This window comes from Pimephales promelas, chromosome 19 (assembly GCF_988280905.1).
Source record: "Pimephales promelas chromosome 19, fPimPro1.hap1.1, whole genome shotgun sequence".
In the NCBI taxonomy this organism is placed as follows: domain Eukaryota; kingdom Metazoa; phylum Chordata; class Actinopteri; order Cypriniformes; family Leuciscidae; genus Pimephales; species Pimephales promelas.
Window position 1 is genome coordinate 5,989,655 of NC_142787.1, and position 22,948 is coordinate 6,012,602.

Sequence of the window (22,948 nt, forward strand, 5' to 3'; positions counted from 1 at the left end):
AACAGTGTCCGTAATTCCTGTGTTGCACACAAATGAAGATCTACTGAAAGCAGATGGCATTTCCGATGGGCAGTGTAGCGTATGGAAACTTATTCTTGAGCATTCTGTCCATATTAGGGTCTCATTTTGTGACATCACATCCTGTTTAGATGTCTGGTACATGTTGCATTCATATTTCAGTCAAACTGCGGCAGTTTGTTTGTTTTTTTAGGTGCACACCAGAGTTCAGATTGCAGCGAGAACTGAAATATATTGAACAAATATTTTTTTAATTGAGGAATTTCAGTAGTATTGGGGACGAGACCACCTATGCCGAGTCCGAGTCAAGACCGAGTCTTTGAAGGGTCGAGTCCGAGTCGAGACTGAGTCCGTTGGTTTTCAGATAGAGCCGAGTCTGAGTCAAGGCCGAGTCTTTGAAGGGTCGAGTCCGAGTCGAGACCGAATCCGTTGGTTTTCAGAGACAGTCGAGTCCGAGTCAAGACCGAGTCTTTGAAGGGTCGAGTTCGACTCGAGACTGAGTCCGTTGGTTTTCAAATACAGCCGAGTCCGAGTCAAGACCGAGTCTTTGAAGGGTCGAGTCCGAGTTGAGACCGAGTCCGTTGGTTTTCAAATATAGTCGAGTCTGAGTCAAGACCGAGTCTTTGAAGGGTCGAGTCCGAGTCGAGACCGAGTCCATTGCTTTTCAAATATAGCCGAATCCGAGTCAAGACCGAGTCTTTGAAGGGTCGAGTCCGAGTTGAGACCGAGTCCGTTGGTTTTCAAATATAGTCGAGTCTGAGTCAAGACCGAGTCTTTGAAGGGTCGAGTCCGAGTCGAGACCGAGTCCATTGCTTTTCAAATATAGCCGAATCCGAGTCAAGACCGAGTCTTTGAAGGGTCGAGTCCGAGTTGAGACCGAGTCCGTTGGTTTTCAAATATAGTCGAGTCTGAGTCAAGACCGAGTCTTTGAAGGGTCGAGTCCGAGTCGAGACCGAGTCCATTGCTTTTCAAATACAGCCGAATCCGAGTCAAGACCGAGTCTTTGAAGGGTCGAGTCTGAGTTGAGACCGAGTCTGTTGGTTTTCAAATATAGTCGAGTCTGAGTCAAGACCGAGTCTTTGAAGGGTCGAGTCCGAGTTGAGACCGAGTCCGTTGGTTTTCAAATATAGTCGAGTCTGAGTCAAGACCAAGTCTTTGAAGGGTCGAGTCCGAGTTGAGACCGAGTCCATTGCTTTTCAAATATAGCCGAATCCGAGTCAAGACCGAGTCTTTGAAGGGTCGAGTCCGAGTTGAGACCGAGTCCGTTGGTTTTCAAATATAGTCGAGTCTGAGTCAAGACCAAGTCTTCGCGGAGCAAGTCCGAGTCGAGATTTTGTCCCAAAATATTAGTTTTGATATTCATGATTTAATATCACCCCAGTTAATAGGCCTACAGACTAAGCTAAATTGGGAATTATTAAGAGCAGTCATCTTAACGTCTTAAAGGGATAGTTCACTTTGAAATTAATTTTTGGTAACATTATGTTTTAGCTTACCTCAAGGGAATCCAAGATTTAGGAGTCTTTGTTTCTGCAGTAGTTTAAATTTTGATATTTCAGGTCAAACTGTTCTTGTCTGTCAGTCATATAATGCAGGTGTATGGTTCCCAACGGTTTGGTGTTCTGAAAGGTGAATTTGATGATGGCAGACTCGTTGCTCATCTTGCCGCCACTTACACCAGGCAGCAACTGAAGACACTGATGGCTCTGAGAACAGTATCTTTGCATTGCACCATGGGATGTCATTTTCAAATAATGCCTGTCAACATTGTATCTTATTATCATTGTTGTTATGTGTTGTGTGTTTTTTTTACGTGAACATTAAAAAAATGTGCTTAAAAAAATTTAAGAAAATTACAAGTCATTTTCCTCCCACTGTGGTCCGAGATCGAGTCAAGACCAAGTCTTTGAAGGAACCAGTCCGAGATGAGTCAGAGAAAGCAGAAATCGGTCTCGAATCCGACTCAGAAGTACTACATCACTACGTTACTACATGTAGACTAGATGTAGCCTATTTTGGGGTAGAAAACAAGCAGGTGAAAATCACTGGTGGCACAAATGAAGGAGTTTCTCACAAAGAAGATTCTCATATTATTATTAGATAGGTGAACAACTCAGAAAACATCTACTTTTGGAAAGCAAAATATTTACTTTTAAGCAAAACAGTGGGTGGAAATTAAAGTCAAGCCTTGGAAGCTGTCTCATAAATGTTCTGCTTAAAGTCAAAGACATTTAAGAACATGGCTTGAGGGCATCAGAGAAACCTTTAGACAAGCAACAAATAAAAGAGGAATTGAAATTGAATGAGGCCACTCAACAGAATACCCTTGCAAGTATATTGTTTGTTTTCGGAGTTAAATCTGTAGACAAATGGAAGATCGGAAATTCTTTTCCACTTATTTCTTGGCTGTGGCAGAACTACCACTTTGTTGTGCTTTTGTTGTGTCACCCCACCCCTCAACCCAAAGGACTTAAGTATAATTTTCACAAAAAGTCAAGTGTCTGTAGTTAGCATGAACTTAGAGAAGAGAACAAGTCTTATCAGCTAGTTTTGGCTGCGAGGGACACACTTAATGAGACCTGCTCGACTGGTACATGCATGCCATTGCTTCTAAACCCTGTGAAAAGTTGTCTGTGGATGCTTTGAAGTAAATCCCCAACTTCCCCTCCCCAAGGGCTCCTCTCCATCTGAATGAGCAACCCTGCATCCATGTTCCGCCTTTCAGGATTGCCTTCCTGATGGTCAGCAACACACTCTTTGAAACACAGGAAGTCCAACCAATAGGCCTGCTGTTCATCACCAGTATGCAACAACAAGACCAGGATACGGGGCACAGATTCCACCAAAAGTGCCTCGTGATCATCTAAATGGGGCGGACAGGGTGGGAGTCGATCCATTATTTGAACTCGGCCCTGGCCCTTTTGTGAGCAGCTCACTGTTTGAATGGGAGCGATCAGCCAACCATAACAGACCATAATGCATTTTCTGCCTCATCCACAAGTCTAGAAGTGTGCCTCCGGTCCCCGGCACCACTTCACATCAGCAAAGCGGCGGCCAGCATGGATGCACCATGGCTGGTAGTGGGATAAAACCGCTACTCGATCTGCTGACAGCAAATATTTCAGGCAAAAAAGATTACAGTGACAATGCATCTATCACTATAACATTATTTCGGTGAAAATTTTCTCCAAGACCAACTCTGACGTTTTTTTTATGATGGTAATAAAACACTTAAATAATTACAATGGATATGTTTGCATGGTAATACCATGGGTTTAGTAAGGAAAGGGGTAGCAATTTTTTATTTTGTCATCATTTACTCACATTGCTTCAAACCCGTTAAACTCAAAGAAGATATTTTTGAAGAATGTTGGTAATCAAACAGTTGACAATAGCCATTAACTTCCATAGTATTTTTTTCCTATAAGTAAATGGCTACCGTCAACTGTTTGATTACCAACATTCTTCAAAAATATCTTCTTTTGTATTCAACAGAAGAAGAATATTCATACGGGTTTGGAACAACTTGAGGTTGAGTAAATGATGACAGTATTTTTTTGGGTTGAACTATCCTGTGGGAACTAGAAGAACATATTATGATTTTTACACATTAAAGCATTTGGAGTACCACGTAAATGCCATGGTATATGAATACGGTATTCCATATCATGGTATCATAATTTGACACCATATAGTACCACCACAGTAACTTTTTGCAAGGAAAATGTTGTGTAAACTGTAAAGACTCAGGGATCTTTAATATGTGCCATGAGATTTCACATGCATGTGTGTTTGTGAGAGGCCCTCTTACATGAAGTGGTTGCCTTCAGTCTTTTGGTTTTAAGGGTTGATTTTAAGTGCCTAGGGCCCTTTCCTCTCCTTCTCCTACAGAATTAGCATCCATCTTTTTGGGGGGAACGGGGGAATTAAGTTGCTGGATCATTTTACAAGCTGTAGGGAAGAAGGAAAAGAGCCAGACAAATTACTAAATGAGTCAAGTAGGGGGGCACCCAATTTCAGTTACCCCAGTCAGAGCCATTCAGCCCAGGTAAGAGCGAGAAGGCCTGTGCCCAGCCCTGCAGGGCCAAAGGAATAGGGACGGGCGGCTCCATCAGTTATTTTCTCTGTTTTCAATGGCCAAACTACTTTATGCAGGTAATCATTCATTCGTTGGTAAGAGGAAAACTGCAAATCCAGCCCCCCAGCCTCTTTGCAACCAATTTTACTTTTGGAATCTGACGAATTTCCAAGAGAAACCATACACTCACCTAAAGGATTTTTAGGAACACCATACTAATACTGTGTTTGACCCCCTTTCGCCTTCAGAACTTCTTTAATTCTATATGGCATTGATTGTGTTGAAAGCATTCTTTAGAAATGTTGGCCCATATTGATAGGAAAGCATCTCGCAGATTGGAGATTTGTGGGATGTACATCCAGGACACGGAGCTCCCGTTCCACCACATCCCAAAGATGCTCTATCTGGTGACTGTGGAGGCCATTTTAGTTCAGTGAACTCATTGTCATGTTCAAGAAACCAATTTGAAACGATTCAAGCTTTGTGAGATGGTGCATTATCCTACTGGAAGTAGCCATCAAAGGATGGGTACATGGTGGCTATAAAGGGATGGACATGGTCAGAAACAATGCTCAGGTAGGCAGTGGCATTTAAACGATGCCCAATTGGCACTAAGTGGCTTAAAGTTTGCCATTAAAACATCCCCCACACCATTACACCACCACCACCAGCCTGGACAGTGTCAACAAGGCATGATGGATCCATGTCCTCATTCTGTTTAAACCAAATTCTGACTCTACCATCTGAATGTCTCAAAAGAAATCAAGACTCATCAGACCAGGCAACATTTTTCCAGTCTTCAACTGTCCAATTTTGGTGAGCTCTTGTAAATTGTAGCCTCTTTTTTCTATTTGTAGTGGAGATAAGTGGTACCGGGTGGGGTCTTCTGCTGTTGTAGCCCATCCGCCTCAAGGTTGTGCGTGTTGTGGCTCCACAAATGCTTTGCTGCATACCTCGGTTGTAACGAGTGGTTATTTCAGTCAAAGTTTCTCTTCCATCAGCTTGAATCGGTCGGCCCATTCTCCTCTGACCTCTAGCATCAACAAGGCATTTTCGCCCACAGGACTGACGCATAACGGATGTTTTTTTCCCTTTTTGCACCATTCTTTGTAAACCCTAGAGATGGTTTTGCGTGAAAATCCCAGTAACTGAACAGATTGTGAAATACTCAGACCGGCTCGCCTGGCACCAACAACCATGCCACGCTCAAAATTGCTTAAATCACCTTTCTTTCCCATTCTGACATTCAGTTTGGAGTTCAGGAGATTGTCTTGACCAAGACCACACCCCTAAATGCATTGAAGCAACTGCCATGTGATTGGTTGATTAGCTAACTGCATTAAAGGATTAGTTCACTTTTGAAAAAACTTTTGCTGATAATTTACTCACCCCCATGTCATCCAAGATGTCCATGTCTTTCTTTCCTCAGTCGAAAAGAAATTTAGGTTTTTGATGAAAACATTCCAGGATTTTTCTCCATATAATGGACTTCAATGGGAACTGGATGGTTCAAGGTCCAAAAGATAGTGTTAATAACAGTTTCAGATGCAGCTTCAAATGTCTTTAAACGACACCAGACGATGAATAAGGGTCTTATCATGCGAAACGATCGGTTATTTCAAAACTTATTCCAAAAATGTAACTTTCCTAAGGACAAATGCTAGCCTTGCTCTATTCTGTGAGGCGCGTTTGTAACGTCACGTAATACGTAATTACGTTCAAAAGGTCACGGCGACGTAGCCGGAAGTACAGAATCAAAATCGTCCGACATCGTTGTTTTTCCTTTTAATTCCTTTTTTTGTAAACGGTGTTTGAGCTAGTTTGCACGTTCAACCTATGCGTTCAACTTGTAAACACTGACTCTGTACTTTCGGCTACGTCGCCCGTGACCTTTTGAACGTAATTACGCAATATGTGACGTTGCAAACGCGCCTCACAGAATACAGCAAGGCTAGCATTTGTCCTTAGAAAAGTTACATTTTTGGAATAAGTTTTGAAATAACCGATCGTTTCGCATGATAAGACCCTTATTCATCGTCTGATATCGTTTAAAGACATTTGAAGCTGCATCTGAAACAGTTATTAACTGTCTTTTGGACCTTGAACCATCCAGTTCCCATTGAAGTCCATTATATGGAGAAAAATCCTGGAATGTTTTCATCAAAAACCTAAATTTCTTTTCGACTGAGGAAAGAAAGACATGGACATCTTGGATGACATGGGGGTGAGTAAATTATCAGCAAAAGTTTTTTCAAAAGTGAACTAATCCTTTAATGAGAAATTGAACAGGTGTTCCTAATAATCCTTTAGGTGAGTGTATAATCACAGAAACAAAATTTAAGGCGGGGCTTTATTTTATCCATTGGGAATTTGTTGGATCATGAAAAGTGGAAACTGGAGCCAGATGGTTGAAAAGTCAGAGTGATTTGTGACATCAGCTGAGAGGGAAAAGTCATTTCAGAGGTGGAAAAAAAGTAATTATATTTTATGTCAAATTATGTCATAAATAAATGAATCATAAATTATAATTATAAACTTGAAAAAAATTCGGAACACTTTACATCATACACAGTAAGAATAGGAACGTGGATTAAGAAGGTAAATACGGTCTATTTGGACTTCATGTCAACTTTAACAAATGAAATGATGGATATCACATATCAGAAGTTTAAACACTGTGCATGTCTGAATATGAAAAGATTTGACTTCCTGACAAGAACTCATTCATTAATGCATGACAGTTGTACTTGCTCTTTCTTTTAATAAATTACCTTGTGTCAGATCTAAGAAAAATGACCCTCTTTCTTTGTCGTCTTCAGCAATTAATTTTCAGCTAAGAAAATCATTGTGCTGGAATCTTGGAGGGACTCTTAAGCAGGAATGCTGCTCTTGAAAAGTAGTTATGACTTAATGAGAATTCCACTTGCAGCAGGAAGGAAGGGCTTAGAATGCGTGTCCCTCAGCGAATTGAACGAATGTTAATCATGATCCCTTCGGCACTCACGGAAAGCTTGAGCCTGGGCTGGTGAAGAAACAGAAGGAAAGGGAGAAATAGATATAGAGTTAAAGGATTAATTGTGTCGGGGTATTTAAAACAAAAAAAATCATCTGTATCAGTACTGAGATGTCCAGGAAGTTACTTTGAAACAAAAGCAAAACTTTCAAAACTGTGAAAAAAGAAATAGCAAATTGCACTGAGATATAAGTAGTACTGTTGAAAACAGCTGCATTTGACTCATTAGAGTTCCACGTTAAATGGCCAAACAGTCAAATCTACAGATATCTGGTGTCTTGTATATGATTGAGTTGTGTGTCAGATTTTTCTTCCATTGCTGTCATTTCCTGATAGCTCGAGTCCAGTATGCACTGCAAACAAACAGATGGGCTGAGTTTTCAGGGCCTGTTTTGATTAAGGGTTACATGCGTTCTCCAGACTTGTATGTGTGCATTTGCAGCCAGACTGTACTAGTCTTTCTTTCTCTCTTTTCTTGCTCTCTGTCTCTGTGAAGGACAAGGATGTGAAGGACACCAGACCTCCAGAGATCCTATCCCAGAGGAAGTAATGCTTTCTGCCCCTTTTTTCATAACATATTATTTATGTTTGACAGAGCTCTTTGAGACAAATGGCTGCCATATGGAGAAAAGAAAAACTCATGCTGCTTTTCCACTATGAGGGCTGGCCAGTCCGGGGTTACCCTGGAGAATTCTTCCATAGATAGGACCAGAGAAAAGCCATGGGTCTGTATTTCCATAGTCAGAGCTAAAGCTTTGGGAAACTGCCAAATATTAAAGTAAACTCACTTAGCTGCATATTTTCCCCTAATCAGCTCATAAGGATGGATGGATGGATGGATGGGAGGGTGGATAGATAGATAGATAGATAGATAGATAGATAGATAGATAGATAGATAGATAGATAGATAGATAGATAGATAGATAGATAGATAGATAGATAGATAGATAGATAGATATTGTATTTTCTTCAAATTGTAGCTAGTGTTTGCTACTTGCTAAGTTTTTTTGTTTTTAAACTAGCGTTACAATTAAATTAAATATCAGTTTGCTGTCTAATGAGCAAAGTGTTTTCAAAAATTAAGCGTTATCATCCCATGTCTTTAAGACTACTCCGAGAACACATGTACTTCTCTAGATGACACATTTATGTGGATAAGCTTCTTATGTCAAGTCAAGTCGCTTTTTACAATTCAGATTGTTTCAAAGCAGCTTGTCAGTGAAAATAATACAACAATGTTTGTTTCTGCTGTACAGCAGATCTAGAAGAAAATAGCGTCATATTCCAGCTTAAGGAAGTTCGGTGATGGTTAATTTTTGTCATAAAAAAGTTTTTAATTCAGTTAATTTATATATCTAGCCAATCTTGAGAAAAATGTGATGTCATCGTCCAGCTCAGTTCAGTTCTCATATAATGGTGTCAGTGACGGCAGATCAATAATATTGTTGAATAAGAAGTGTCCCCAACTAAGCAAGCCAAAGGCGACAGTGGCAAGGAACCATCATAATTGTGTCATGTCATCAGGACATATCATTCCTCAATTTCCTCAATGCATCCATAGCTGTCCCTAACTCTTGATTCCTCCTGAAATAAAAATGCCTTCCATGTCTTACCCCAAAGGGAGCAGCTGGGATAACTAATCCCCCCTGGGGCACCTGATTCCCCCCCAAGCCCAACCTTCCCAAATCTCCTTTCCTTCCTTCCTCCATCTCTGTTCTAATGGCTCCCTTGTTCATGCTGGACAAAACTGGCCCTTTGTGGCTGCTCTCAGAGCAACATTAAAAACAGGAATAGGGAAATTGTAAACAGGAGGCTTCTAGCCAACAGGCATACAGCAGGCCTCAGAGGCCTACTTCAGTATAAAGCAGAGAAACAGACCCTTGTTGCTGTGGGGATTAAAAGGGCTGGGGGATTTCAGGAGCACTACGGAGGCACAAAGCCAGTGTAAAGGGAGGGCTTGGTAAGCATACCTTTATTTCTACAATGGCATGGGTGATTTGATATGGTATCGGCACAGAGTGAATGGAATGACACTTGCTAAAGCCAAACGTTAGGATGGCCAATCTGTCAGCTGGTTAGTGGATCAGCCCGCAGTGCTCACTGTCGCTCAGCCAACGTAAACTCAGGCTGCTTTGTAATTAGTGAGGCCGCACACACATGCTCATAGTTTGCATTTGATTGGAGTTGATTCTTTGCTTCAGACTTGGTTGAGGGAGATTGTTCTAAACTCTTATTTGTGTTATTCAAAAAATGAATACGATTTCCAAGTTGTCTTTTTCAGTCACTATTATTGTCCCATCAGCATGCGTACACGTTCCTCTATAGCAGAACAATGGACTCACTCCTGAGCGCCTGAGCAGATTTGGGTCATCGTAAGTTTGTCCTAGTTCTAGGGTTTCCGCTTGTCCAAAGTCGTCCATATAATGTAATTGTTGTCTGCGCACAAGTTAGGGTAACATGTGCTCTACACTTGACTCATCAAAAATACATCCCGTGACTGTAGAAGGGACGTTGACAAATTGGACACATGGTTCTCTTGATGATACATCATTGATCACCACTGCATGATAGCAAATAAATTTGGGCTGATTCACTTCATTCCAATGAAACTATGGCAAGGTTTACTCAGAAACTGCATTCAGAAAACAATAGAAGATGCGGCGCAGCCATCAAAGCTGTGCGTTTATTGAAAGCTCACATTATTACGTTGTAAATTGAGACCGAATTGGGGCTTAACATGCCTTCACATCAAAGATGCATTTGATGTTAGGCATACAACTGTATGCACATAAATAAGGATTTTTTTATTTTTTTTTACCACAAGTGACATCCATTTTTAATTAAAGAGCTCTCTCTGTTTCTGAAAAGGGAGGCACAAATTGAGGGCAGGAAGCAAAATCATTTTTCCCAACTCTGCGCTGAATTCTTATCTGTGCCGTGCAGGCTAAACTGTACAGCCACTGACTGCTTCGTCTTCAAAAGACGGGCCTTATGCTGCAGAAGATACCGTGAATACGTCATATGTTTATGAAATTGAAATATATTTAGTGCAGCGGCAAGGTGGCGTGTACAAGAGAATGATAACCTAATGTTGAAGATTTACTGCCTAGGAGAACACAGAGTATGGCAGGTTGGGGGAGGCCTTTCATGAGCAATATTGAATCCCCTTTGAGGCCCTCACCACCCCCTACCCCCACATCTCTTTGCCTCTCCGTATGATTCTGAACTTTCCATCGACTCGCTCTCACTGTGTGTGCTTTGAACTCCTAGCCGCTCTTTGAAGGAAAGTCATAAAAAGACCTTTTATTTGGGCCCGGCTGCTTTGATGGGTTTGTCACTTTGTACAATGTACTAAACCATCCTGGGGAGACAGCCTTGTGCGTCTGACAAGCTAGACGGGTCGGTGGGTTTGGACCGAGCCGCACACGGAGCTTGGAGGCAACACCTAAAAACAAGCAAACCTAGTCTCCGGTGCACATGTTGCCATCGTATGGCTTTTTGTGGTTAGCCATTTCACATCTCAACAGGCTCGACACCCCCGTTTTAATGGGCCTGGATCACAGTGGTTCAAATTTCTAGCAAAATGTGTAGATTTTCTACGTGTGTCTGATGTCCTGCTTCAAGCGGAATGGTGGATTGTCACAACAAGAGATTCCTCCATGTAGGGGAATGAAGCACTTTGTACCTTATTGTGAGGAAGATTTAAAGAGCAGCAGTAAAGACAGTGGGACACCCGATAGGCCGTGTTTGAACAATGCCTTCAAATCAATCCCGGAGAACGGTTTTACATTTACAAGAAACTGTATTCAGTGACCCGAGCCCAAAGGCTACCGCAAAGCAAGAGTTAGACCCCTCCTTTCAAGTTCATACTTGCTTTTCACTGGGACCGTGCAATAATAGCCTGGATTGAGGCGAAAGGAAGTGAGGAGAGTCCCGAGCCAGTTGGGCACAAAGGCGGTGTGAAGTAGAGTGGAGTGATGCATGGGAACCAGCACTGAGAGATCTTTCCGGATAGGTTACCGAGACCAGGAGCACAAAGGTGCCTCGTTGAGGTTGGCACCGGGCCAGCGTCGAAGCGCCGCTGTCCCAGGTGTCGAGTGTCGGGGCGCCATTCAGCCCAGGAAGTGTCCCGTGTTGCCCTGTCCCCACGCCCATGAAAGGGGCTGCTGTGTGCTCGCCATCAACCTCAGCATGGCTCAATGTCCAGTGGGGAAAGACATGGCCAGTCGCTTCTTTCCCAGGACTGCAGGTACCTGAGCTGGATCAGGGAAGAGAATGGATGTGAAACAGAGCTTCTGAGGATTGGCTGAGCTTTCTGTTTCAACCCTCTCCCACGGTCACAAAGGAGTGAGAGGATACCCAACAGTGAGAGGTTTACTGGAAGCAGTGAGGATTAAGGGGCGTTCTGGAGAGAATCACACACTACTGTTTGGACATTCCATGGAACGGACATGTCTGGTTTTGAAAATGTAAAGTAATCTGTCTGAGGGCTGGGACGATGAATCGAAAAGTAATCGAAACCGAAATTTAGAACTTCTAACCTACGCAATTTTCCTATGTGGGTTATTTTGGGGGTTTTTTTTAATCCTGTTAATACTTTCCCCTTAAAAACATATTACTGTGTGTGTAATCACGTGATTCCGCCCTGTCCAGTCAGCGGCATGGAAGGAACATGGAGAAGAACTCAAATGCCAAGTCAACTGAGCGACAGGAGCGGCTTGCACCAAAGAAAAACGCAGTGTCAGCAAGCAGAAATCTCTATGACCCATAGACACAATAACTGAAAGAGAGCTGTCATGTCGGAGCAATAGCACTAATTTCAAATCACAAAGAAATGCACTCTTTAATGTAATAGTTGAGCATATTCACAACACAAGACTATGGAAGCTTGTTTCCGCCGTAGAATGAAAAATATAAAAGGCAATTGCGATCTCACAATTCTGACTTTTTTTCTCACAATTGCGAGTTTACTTCTCGCCATTCTGACTTTATTTCTCAGAATTGCGAGATGGAAAGTCAGAACTGCGAGATCTAAAGTCTGAATTTTGTGATATAAAGACGCAATTGCGAGATATAAAGTCAGAATTGCGTGATGTAAAGTCGCAAAGTCATAATTGCGAGATATAAAGTCAGAATTGCGAGATAGAAAGTCAGAATTGCGTGATATAAAGTCGCAATTGCAAGATATAAAGTCAGAATTGTGAAATATAAAGTTGCAATAGTGTGTTATAAAGTCAGAAATACATGACATAATGTCAGAATTGCGAGATGGAAAGTCAGAATTGCGAGATGGAAAGTCAGAATTGAGAGATATAAAGTCAGAATTGCGTGATATAAAGTCAGAATTGCGAGATATAAAGTCATAATTGCGAGATATAAAGTCAGAATTGCGTGATATAAAGTCAGAATTGAGAGATAGAAAGTCAGAATTGCGTGATATAAAGTCGCAATTGTGAGATATAAAGTTGCAATAGTGTGTTATAAAGTCAGAAATGCATGATATAATGTCAGAATTGCGAGATGGAAAGTCAGAATTGAGAGATATAAAGTCAGAATTGTGTGATACAAAGTCGCAGTTGTCTTTTTTCCCCTTAGTATTGGCCTGATAAGTCGCAATTGCAAGTTTATATCTCACAATTCTGAGAAAAGATGTCAGAATTTTGACATACAAACTTGCAATTATGTGTTATAAAGTCAGAATTGCGAGATAAAAAGTCGCACTTCTATCTTTTTTTCTCAGAATTGCGACTTTATATCACCCTGACTCGCAATTCTGACTTTATATCTTGCAATTCTCACTTTATATCATGCAATTCTGACTTTATAACACGCAATTGTGAGATAAAAAGTCGCAATTATTTTTTTTTTTTATTCAGTGGCGGAAACAAGAACAAGACAAACACTGTCAGACAAAAAACAAATCTTTCATTAATCATAATCTAGTTCAAATGTTCAATAATCCCTATTGATTATGAACATTTCAAACTTGAAAAATCTGTCTGAGCTTGAGAAGAGTGACAGAACAAACAGCATGTCGCATCCATCATTTACCAAACGCTTCCCAAAAGGGAAAGGTTTTTCTAAATTAAAAAGCTAAGTGTCACCAAGAACATCAGGCCACTGGCCAAGGAGTGTTTAAATACACTAGGGACAATAGAACCTTGGGTGACTGTAGCCCACCTCTATCTCCAATAATCACAGAGTTCAATTTGGTGGATACCATTGAAGAAAACTGGGGGAAGGGCAGGTGGGGTGAGGGCACTTGGAAAGGGAAAGAGTACGTGTTGTTTCAGGTGGCCTATCTTGCAGGCTTCCAGCTGGCCCCAGGAAGTAGCCCTCGAGGGCAGTATTGGCAGCTCATTAGCAGAGATCAAAGCCCTGCACTTCCTCCTGGGTAAACTTGCTCTACTCAGCACCCTCCACCCAGATCCCCCAGTGCTAATCTGATTGATAAGCAGACAATAGAGCTAATTAACAAAATGGAAACGGCAGTAAAGCAGCAAAAACTCTGAATATATCAGGCATTTCGGGTCAGATTGCTAAGCGAAATGTTACAAATACCAAAGGAGCACTTAGGTGCTAGGAAGTTAGCACTTCCTAATCTTGTTTCACTGACTGGGGCTCCGTCTACATTAATCCGGATACATTTGAAAACGGCGTTTTCATTTAAAAACGCTCTCCGTCCACACTAGCATTTTCAGGCGTTTTATGTGGATGAGAAACGTTTGGAGACTGCCTGAAAACGTTTAATTCACCAAATTTAACCATGCATAAAACCTCAGAAAAAGCTCAATGAGATGATAAAATAATAAAGTTTTACTTAGCAAAATACCTCACCATTCACTCAGTCACCATGATTGGTCTAAAAAATGCTATGTTTTGCCACAGGATAGCAAATGTGAGTAAATTTTCCGTCATCTTTGCAGGACGGCGATATTCGAGTGTGCAAAAAATAACATATTTTAGCAACAGTGTGAAGTGAATAACAGGTACATTATGTGCAAACGTGAATATCTATTGGTACAATATGCGTCACGACCAAACTTCATCGGTTTTGAATACCACCGGTTTGACAGTCGACACTACAACGCGTAAACAGTGTTTAAAAATGTATCCACTTTGGAGAGCGTCTTCAAAAAGCTTCGTTTTCATTAATAAAAATACCGTCTTGGCGTGGACCAACGCATTCTCATCCTTTAACGTCATATAGAACGCTATATGACAAAACGGCGCTATACTACGCACATGGCACCCGTTATCGTTAATATAACACGTGCTGTGAGGGCTAAGTTTAGGTGTGGGGTAGGGTGTGCGTGTCATATTCACGCTAAAGGATTTATAACGCCTTGGGTTCGCGTGTTATATTAACGATAAAGGGTGCCGTGTGCGTAGTATCGCGCCGTTTTTGCATATAGCGTTCTATATGACGTTAAAGGATGAGAACGGGCTGCGTGGACAGAAGGCCAAAATGGAGAGAAAGAGATGCGTTTTCAAATTAGTGTGAACAAGGCCTGGCACTCAAAGCCCTCCTGCTCATTAATCATTCATTAGTTTTATTCACAAAACAAATAAATAACTAGAGTAATGTCCGGTGGACGTGTGGACACTTCTCCTTCATCATTCAGAAAAACGCTGTCTCACAGGAAGTGGGCTGCTGATGGAAATGTGTGCCTCCTCCCAGCTGGAGCTTATTTTAGCTGATAGCTTGTCAACAAAGGCCTCCTTGGGATGGATAATGCTGATCCACTGTGCTTTGCTTGGGGCAGCATTGCTGATTCAGGTCTCAAATATAGCTCCCCGCTGTTAGTGACTCCATGATGCACTACTAATGAAGGTCAGGCATTCTCATGTCAGCAAGGAGCGCTGAGGACAGCATGAAGGTTGACCTCCTACTTTGCCTCCCAACTGCACTGACTGGCATTATGATCAGATTCATAGTTAGATTCAAGCCTGACGGAGTGTGTTTTCAACATGTAACTGAAATGGGCAAACAAACTATAACGTGAACATGGTAAAGTCTATGTGTTGCTATACTTTGATAAAGATAAGATCAGATTGTTTAACAAGAAAAGCAGCTGGCATGTTATTGCAGGCTTCATACATTTCCTATGCAAACATACATACTATAAAGAGGCTGAAAAGCACAATTTTTCTCAAATTTCAAGTCTTTGGCCAGACTGATCTCATGAAATGGCGAATGTATGACACGCCAATTCGTATTTCCATTTTTGGCGTGCTATCAACACGCATAATCGCTTTTCAGCATGTTTATGAACGCCGTTGACTTACAGTTACAGGCGCTTGAGAGCGTTTTGGCAGCGCAGCGTTTTTCTGTTGAGACGTTTCGTTGCTATGATACAGAATATACGCAGCAGTTGAATGTTGTCACAGTTGGTCGGTGTGGTATTAGGGTAACACTTTATTTTGATAGTCCACTTTAGACATTCAACTAACTATAAGTAACTTTGCCGCTACATGTCAATTAACTATCATTAGAGTATTAGTAGACTGTCAGCTTAATATCTGCTAACACTTTATTTTGTTGGTCCCCCAACAGACATTCAACTGACTATAAGTAACTTAGCAACTGCAAGTCAACTTGTTCTCCTAACCTGAACCCTAACACCTAACCCTAACCTAACAGTCTACTGACAGTCTACTACAGCCTACTAATACTCTAATGACACTTAGTTGACATGTAGTTGAAAAGTTACTTATAGTTAGTAGAATGTCTAAAGTGACTATCGAAATAAAGTGTGACCTGGTATTAGTCCCGCCCCTCATCCACTGTGATTGGACGGCTGGGTAAAAAGTGACAGTGATGAGCGCTGCGTTTTATCCAAAGTTGAACATTTTTCAACTCCCGGCGACCAGTAAAAACGCCGGGCGCTCGGCGCTTCAGCATGAAAAAAAAACGCTCAGCGCCTCGGTACGCTCGTGGCGTTTAAAAAACGCGGCGCTCCCATTGAAAACAATTGAAAACATACGCCAGGCGCTGGGAAAAACGCTTTGGTGGACACATGGCCTTAACGTTACATTACTGCATATATAAATATATGACCTACCCCAACTCCGTCCCTAAACCTACCCGTCACTGGGGTTAATACCATTTATGAGTCTTCCCCTACCATCCTAGGAAAAAAAAGATCGCTCCCCAGATGTAGATCCACATTTTGCTTCGTTTCGCTCGGATATTTAACGATGTGTAAATACGCGCGGAATCACTCTGACATTTAACGCCGTAGACATACACGCAGATAGCTCAAAATGCGTATAGATAACACACCACTTGACTTGAAAGTGGTGTGTATGTTTACGCAAAAGTCATGATGTCATGTTGCTTTGGCAAACTTTTGCATTTGAGCGCCCTGTCTGGTTTCTGTTTTGACACAAGTCCTTTTTTCTAGCCTTTTCCTATGAAAAGGCTTGTGTGGAAATGCAGGTAATGGTGTGGAATGGGAACTTTGTGATGGGGATAGTGGGGTACTGGGTTCTCATGGGAGGGGGGAGTCTGCTATGTAAGGGGAATGACGCGTGGAATGCCCAGAATGCTTGCGGCCTGAATGGCAGGTCCACGCCCCCAGCAACAGGTCACGCTTCATCGCTAGTTTGTCCCATGGGTGAGAGTTCAGGGCCGCTCCTGTCAGTTCTCTGAAGAAGGGTCGAGGGTCACCATCTCACCAAGAGCTCGGCTTTCCCTTCTCTATCAGCAGGGGACCAGAAGGGGCCTTCCCCTTCTTCCCACACAGGCCCAGATCTCCAAAGGCGGGCATTCTCTGCATAGATCCCTCTCACAAGCTCCTTCCTGTGGACTTGGCTTGAAGCTGAGGGACCCCCCAATTGGACACAGGCTGCTGTTTTTTAAATCAGGTCACTACTCAAGTCTAGCCTAAAAGCAACAGCGCAGATTTTTTACCAATCTAATTATATCTATAATCTTTTATTTATAAATGTTAAATGGTTGCACAAAAATAAATCTCTAACCATCTAACGTTAAACACTAAAGCAAGGGTTGAAGGGCTAGTTCACCCAAAAATGAAAATGCTATCAGTTATTACTCACCCTCATGTTGTTCCAACCCCGTAAGACTTTTGTTCTTCTTCTGGACACAAATTAAGATTTTTTTTTTTTTGAAAGCTAAGAGCTGGATCACTCCTGCATTGACTTCAATTGTAATAATTGAAACTTGCCGGCCCAGAAAGTAAGTAAAAACATTGTTAAAATAGTCTGAGTGACTACAGTGGCTCAACCTTGAGTTTATGAAGCGACGGGAATACATTTTGTGCGCAAACCCACCCAAAAATATTTTTTCAATTTTATTCAACTATTAATTTTCTTCCATGTGGACCTCAGAGTGAGTTCACGAGCGCCACGACATATGCGCACGAACTAAGACGACACTCACGATCATTTGATGCCAAGTCTGAAAGGTAAGCCATTCATTTTGCAGCAGTGGTGAGCTTTTTTACGTTTTCTCGTTGGTTTCTCACGATTTGGACATTCAGAAAATGTACTCTTTGGAACCATTTTAAACACTACATCGAAACCCATCTGCGTCATCTTCTCAGTTCCCACACATGCGTCGTGGTGCTCTCGTGAACTCACTCTCGGGCCCACACAGAAGATGATGAATAAGTTGAATACAGTCGTTATCTTTGTTTGTTTGTTTTTTTGTGCACAAAACATATTCTTGTCGTTTGATAAACTTAAAGTTGAGCCACTGTAGTCACTTAGACTATTTTAACAATGTTTCACTAACTTTTCTGGGCCTGCAGATATAATTACATCAGCCTATGGAGGAGTGAGACTGAGACAGCTCTCATATTTCATCAAAAATATCTTAACTTCTGTTCAGAAGATGAATGAAGGTATTACGGGGATGAAACAACATGACGGTGAGTAATTACTGACAGAATTATTATTTTTGGGTGAACTAACACTTTAAAGTCAGAAAAGTATGGAACAAAATAGACTGGTGATTGAATAAACAAATTAATTAATTAATTAATTAATCATTCATTAGTGAGTCATCATTAAATTTATATGAAATTAGGCAGAAAGTTAATAAAAAGATAATCAATGATTCATCATTAGATGTATATTACATTTGGCAGGACGTAAATAAATACATAAATAATCAACAATTCATCATTAGATTTATATGACATTTGGCTAAACATGAACAAATAAATAATCAATTACTAAATTTATATGACATTTGGCAGAACATAAATAAATAAATAAATAATCAATGATTCATCATTACATTTATGTAACATTTGGCAGAATGTAAATAAATGAATATATAAATAAATAAATAATAAATCATTCATCATTAGATTTTTATGCCATTTGGCAGAATGTAAATAATACAAAATAATAATCATGATGTCTCTTTAGATTTATATGACATTGATTTGGCAGAGTGATTTTCCATGGTATGGTATGTAACCCATTGTGTATTGGAGATGTTAAATTGCCCCATTTGATAATCCTGTTCTCAGTTTGTGGTCGTTTGCACCAAATGGAAAACACTGTGTTCAAAGAGAAACCGTGTACTATATTTAGCTCTCTCTCTCCCTCAGGTTCCAATCAATATTGAAAGTGCTTTTTTCTATTTTCTAAGAGGGATACATTTTAGCACAGTATATATATTTTTTACCCAAAAAAGCTGTAATAATAATAATGAAAACCTTTCTCTCCTAAATTAAGCACATCAAAAAAAAAAAAAAATGTGATTGTGTTTTTAATATGAAAGCAGATGTTGTCATGGAAATGTGTGCTAATGTGGAGGCTTCCCATTAACATTTGACAGCATTAGTCAAGCCACAAGCTGGGAATTATCCGTGGGGGGAAGGGTAGACAGGGGGGTGTTAAAAAGGAAATTCACACACATTTCCTGCTTGTGGGATCGTTACAAATCGACAACATCCTGTTCTTTTGTTGATCCTGCATGACCTCATGCTGCTGCGTCATAAACGTGTTTTTGCTACTCCAGTGCGCGAGCTCAATCAAATAGGAAATCAAAATGAAACTGATTCCTAAACTCTCTCTCTCTCATTTTTTTCTTCTTCATTTTAAGCAATGCCGACTGTTCCTGCCCTGTTTTCTGATTATACGGGGGGGGGAAATGAGGATAAAGTGCACTCGATCGGCTTACAAATTAACCGGTGATGAGGAAACTCGGAAGTGTTTAGGACTAAAACGTTATCTCAATATCCAACAATTTTACGTGCGTCATATCAAACAATAACAGATGAACGCCGCAGTTAACTGTCCTGTAGCCTATATCCTACTAAATTTCGTTGAACGAGAAGAATACCTCAATACCATGGTAGGTCAGGACCTTAAGAAGACACAAGGCAATGTATAGAAAACATGAATTTAAGCAGTTGTGGCCGCCTTCTTCATGTAATCCGCTTTGGCATTGCCCTTGTGACGAAAAGCCCCCCATTCTTCCATTCATGAAATCTTGAAATGGCGCATGCGCTGTAAAATCCGGAGCTCTCCCATTCATAAAAGTGTAACCCCCGAGTCGTAATGCCCTCCCATTCACAAAAAAATCTGTCAAAGCATCTGCGCAGTACATTTCTAACCCTCCCATTCATAAAAAGCCATTTCCCTCATGTAGTTGCAACATCGTATGGAGAAGAAGACTTGTGTCCTTACCGCAGTGCACATCGCACGGATAGTCCTCCGGATTTTTTTCCCTTCGTGGCTTCGTTTGGATCTATCTATTGTTGGAATATATCGCAATAATCTGTTCATCTGGGAAGGAAATGGTCTGTTTTCTAATACAAGTGAGTTTTTCGTTTAGTTTAGTTTTTATAGCCTTATATATATATATATATATATATATATATATATATATATATATATATATATATATATATATATATAGCCTATGTGTGTGTGCATGCCATGTAGCCTACTTTATGTTTTTGTAATAGGCTATAATACTATAATACAAATGTCAAAGACAACGCTAAAACACGGAGTTTAATATTCTTGTTTCGAATCGAGTCGTTTTGCTGGTTTATCACAAAGCGCCGATACAGCCGTTCTTTAGCAACGCATTCTAGGTGTATGTGCCTTGTGTAAATATTTAACTACGGACACTAACCACGAGAGGATCGAATGCGATTTAAGAATGAAATGGACGCGTAAAACAGGTGAAGATTCGAGGTTAACCGTCGTTTCATTTGATCCGAGAAACAACAGGATTTCGTGTTGCGTATCACGATTCTGTGGCATTTGCTCGCGCGAGCAGCTCGTTTGTTCGCGTTCTGTCGAATATCATCGCGTGACGCTTCACTGCAGCTCGCGCATTCGATATTAACACTGTTTTAATGAGTAAAACACTTAACGGAGATTAGTCAGAGACCGACGTTTTTATATTCTAGTAATTATTTGCTAGAATGAATATCTCCGTTTGAATGTAGACTGCTTTGTATGAAACTGTAATTGAGGCACGCGCAGCATAGTATAAACTGTCGTTTTAATAGACGACTCGACAGTAGGGTAGTATCTACAAGCTTGCTTAAGAGAAGCACAGAAGCCCTTATAATTCGCAACGTATCCAGTCTGTGCCACTTCAATAGTAGCTATATTAGATATCTCACGCAAAATCCTGCAACAGGTTGATTTTTTTCCCACATCATATAGGCTACAGTTAGGCTATCTTCAGCGCTGTAGCAAACATATAGAGACAAATAGCCTGTGTAACATTTTACAGGACCGTCCAACTAAAATATTTCCCTGGATTAAATGTTTCAAACGTGCAGCTGCGTTGAAGAGAGGATTTAACCCTTACACTCATGAGTATACGTCAAATTAATCACAATGAATCCTGGTTTGACTTCATGAACTTGTAGTGATTTGTAACTTAAAAAGCTGTAAATCTTAATTTAGCCCATGTGTGGTTTCAACGCATTCTCATCCTTCAACGTCATATAGAACGCTAGTGACAAAACGGCGCTATACTACGCACATGGCACCCGTTATCGTTAATATAACACGTGCTGTGAGGGCTAAGTTTAGGTGTGGGGTAGGGTGTACGTGTCATATTCACGCTAAAGGATTTATAACGTCTTGGGTTCGCGTGTTATATTAACGATAAAGGGAGCCGTGTGCGTAGTATAGCGCCGTTTTTGCATATAGCGTTCTATATGACGTTAAAGGATGAGAACGGGCTGGTGGTTTTCCTAACTTGTGTTTGGTTTATTCTGAACAAACCCCTCCCTTCAGAACACTAGTGTGGGCTTGTACTCTAAACTGATACAAATAAATCCTTGATGTGAAGGTTTAAACGCTCTTATTTTTTTACTTATAATTACGAGTTACAGTTAACCCTAATGTTATTTTCAAGCTCCAATTTGCTCTGTTATGCAAAGGCCACCTTTATTTTCGATGTAGGTTTTTCCAACACACAAACCAATCTTTGTTATTGGCAAGAAAACAAAAGTGTGAAAAGAATAGAATCCTATGAGGGTGCTTTTCAGTACTAAGCTGTGCTGTTATCTTTGCAGGAGTGCTAAATGCTGACCTGATCTCTGGTATATGAGGAACATAACCTACAGATGGAGTCAAGGGTTCCTCACCACATTCCTGGAGTCTCCTCCTCCATCATTGTGCAGCCTTTGCTGGACAGCCGAGTTCCCTACGGACGGCTCCAGCACCCATTAACTATCTACCCCATTGACCAAATGAAATCTTTACATTTGGAGAATGACTACATTGACACCCCCGCTGTGATCTCACAACAGCCACCGAGCCACAAGGCAAGCACGAGGGGGCAGGAAGTCCTGCTGGGAGCCCCACACCATCCTCATCTGTCCCGCTGCGAGGTCCCAGATGCCACCACACATCCGTGGATTTCGTTCAGCGGTCGGCCCAGCTCCATCAGCAGCTCCAGCAGCACCTCCTCCGACCAACGGCTGCTGGACCATGCAGCTCCCCCCCCTGTTGTGGATCCATACACGACTGGCAATGGCCATGGCAGGACTCTAGGTGCAGAGCAACCCAAGGTGATGAGCTCCAAGACTCAGAACCTGAAGGCAGTGACGGCCTTGCCGGTAGAGAAGAAGCACGTGCTGTTGTGCGACAAGTGTGGCAAATGCCGATGTACAGAGTGCACATTGCCTCGGGCCTTGCCCTCTTGTTGGGTTTGCAACCAAGACTGCTTGTGCTCAGCGCAGAACCTAGTGGACTCTGTCACTTGCATGTGCCTGGTCAAGGGCGTCTTCTACCACTGCACTGATGAGGACGAGGAAGGCTCCTGTGCCGACAAGCCGTGCTCCTGCTCGCACTCGAACTGTTGCGCGCGATGGTCCTTCATGGCAGCCGTTTCACTGGTGCTGCCCTGCCTGATGTGTTATTTGCCCGCCACTGGTTGCGCCAAGCTTTCGCAGAAGTGCTACGATGGCATCAGCCGCCCAGGCTGCCGCTGCAAAAGCACCCAGTCCTGCAAGGTGGCGGAGGTCAAGGCCTGTCAGCTGGAAAAGCAGGCCTCGTGATGACGTGCCAGAAATGGAGAGTACAAAAAGACTCGGGAGCAAAGTTCGCAGGACCCTCTCCAGTAGTGGTGTACTTCCCAAAATCATGGTACTTAAGGTTCACGCATTATCCTCGCGCTCAAGGTATTCTGGCGTAAATCAGTAGCAGTGTTTGACTGACCAACGGGCACAAACCATTATTATACTTGTTTATACAGTCCTGCAGAGGAGAGGCCTGCATTTTCTTTTCCTGGGGTTCTCACAATGGCTGCGGGATCAAAGTATTTGCCATTTCAGCCCCTAGTAAAAGAACTTGCCAACACACAGAATGCTGCATTTTAGCAA

At 41.6% G+C, this 22,948-nt stretch overlaps 1 protein-coding gene across 1 annotated transcript; it reads left to right on the forward strand.

Moving 5' to 3' along the window:
- The first annotated feature begins 19,771 nt into the window (after positions 1-19,771).
- spry4 (sprouty homolog 4 (Drosophila)) lies at positions 19,772-22,694 on the forward strand. The gene is made up of 2 exons (XM_039650264.2): positions 19,772-19,909; positions 21,638-22,694. Exon 2 carries the CDS (start codon positions 21,689-21,691, stop codon positions 22,622-22,624), a length of 936 nt encoding a protein of 311 aa, XP_039506198.2. The 5' UTR covers positions 19,772-19,909; positions 21,638-21,688; the 3' UTR covers positions 22,625-22,694.
- The last annotated feature ends 254 nt before the right edge of the window (positions 22,695-22,948 follow it).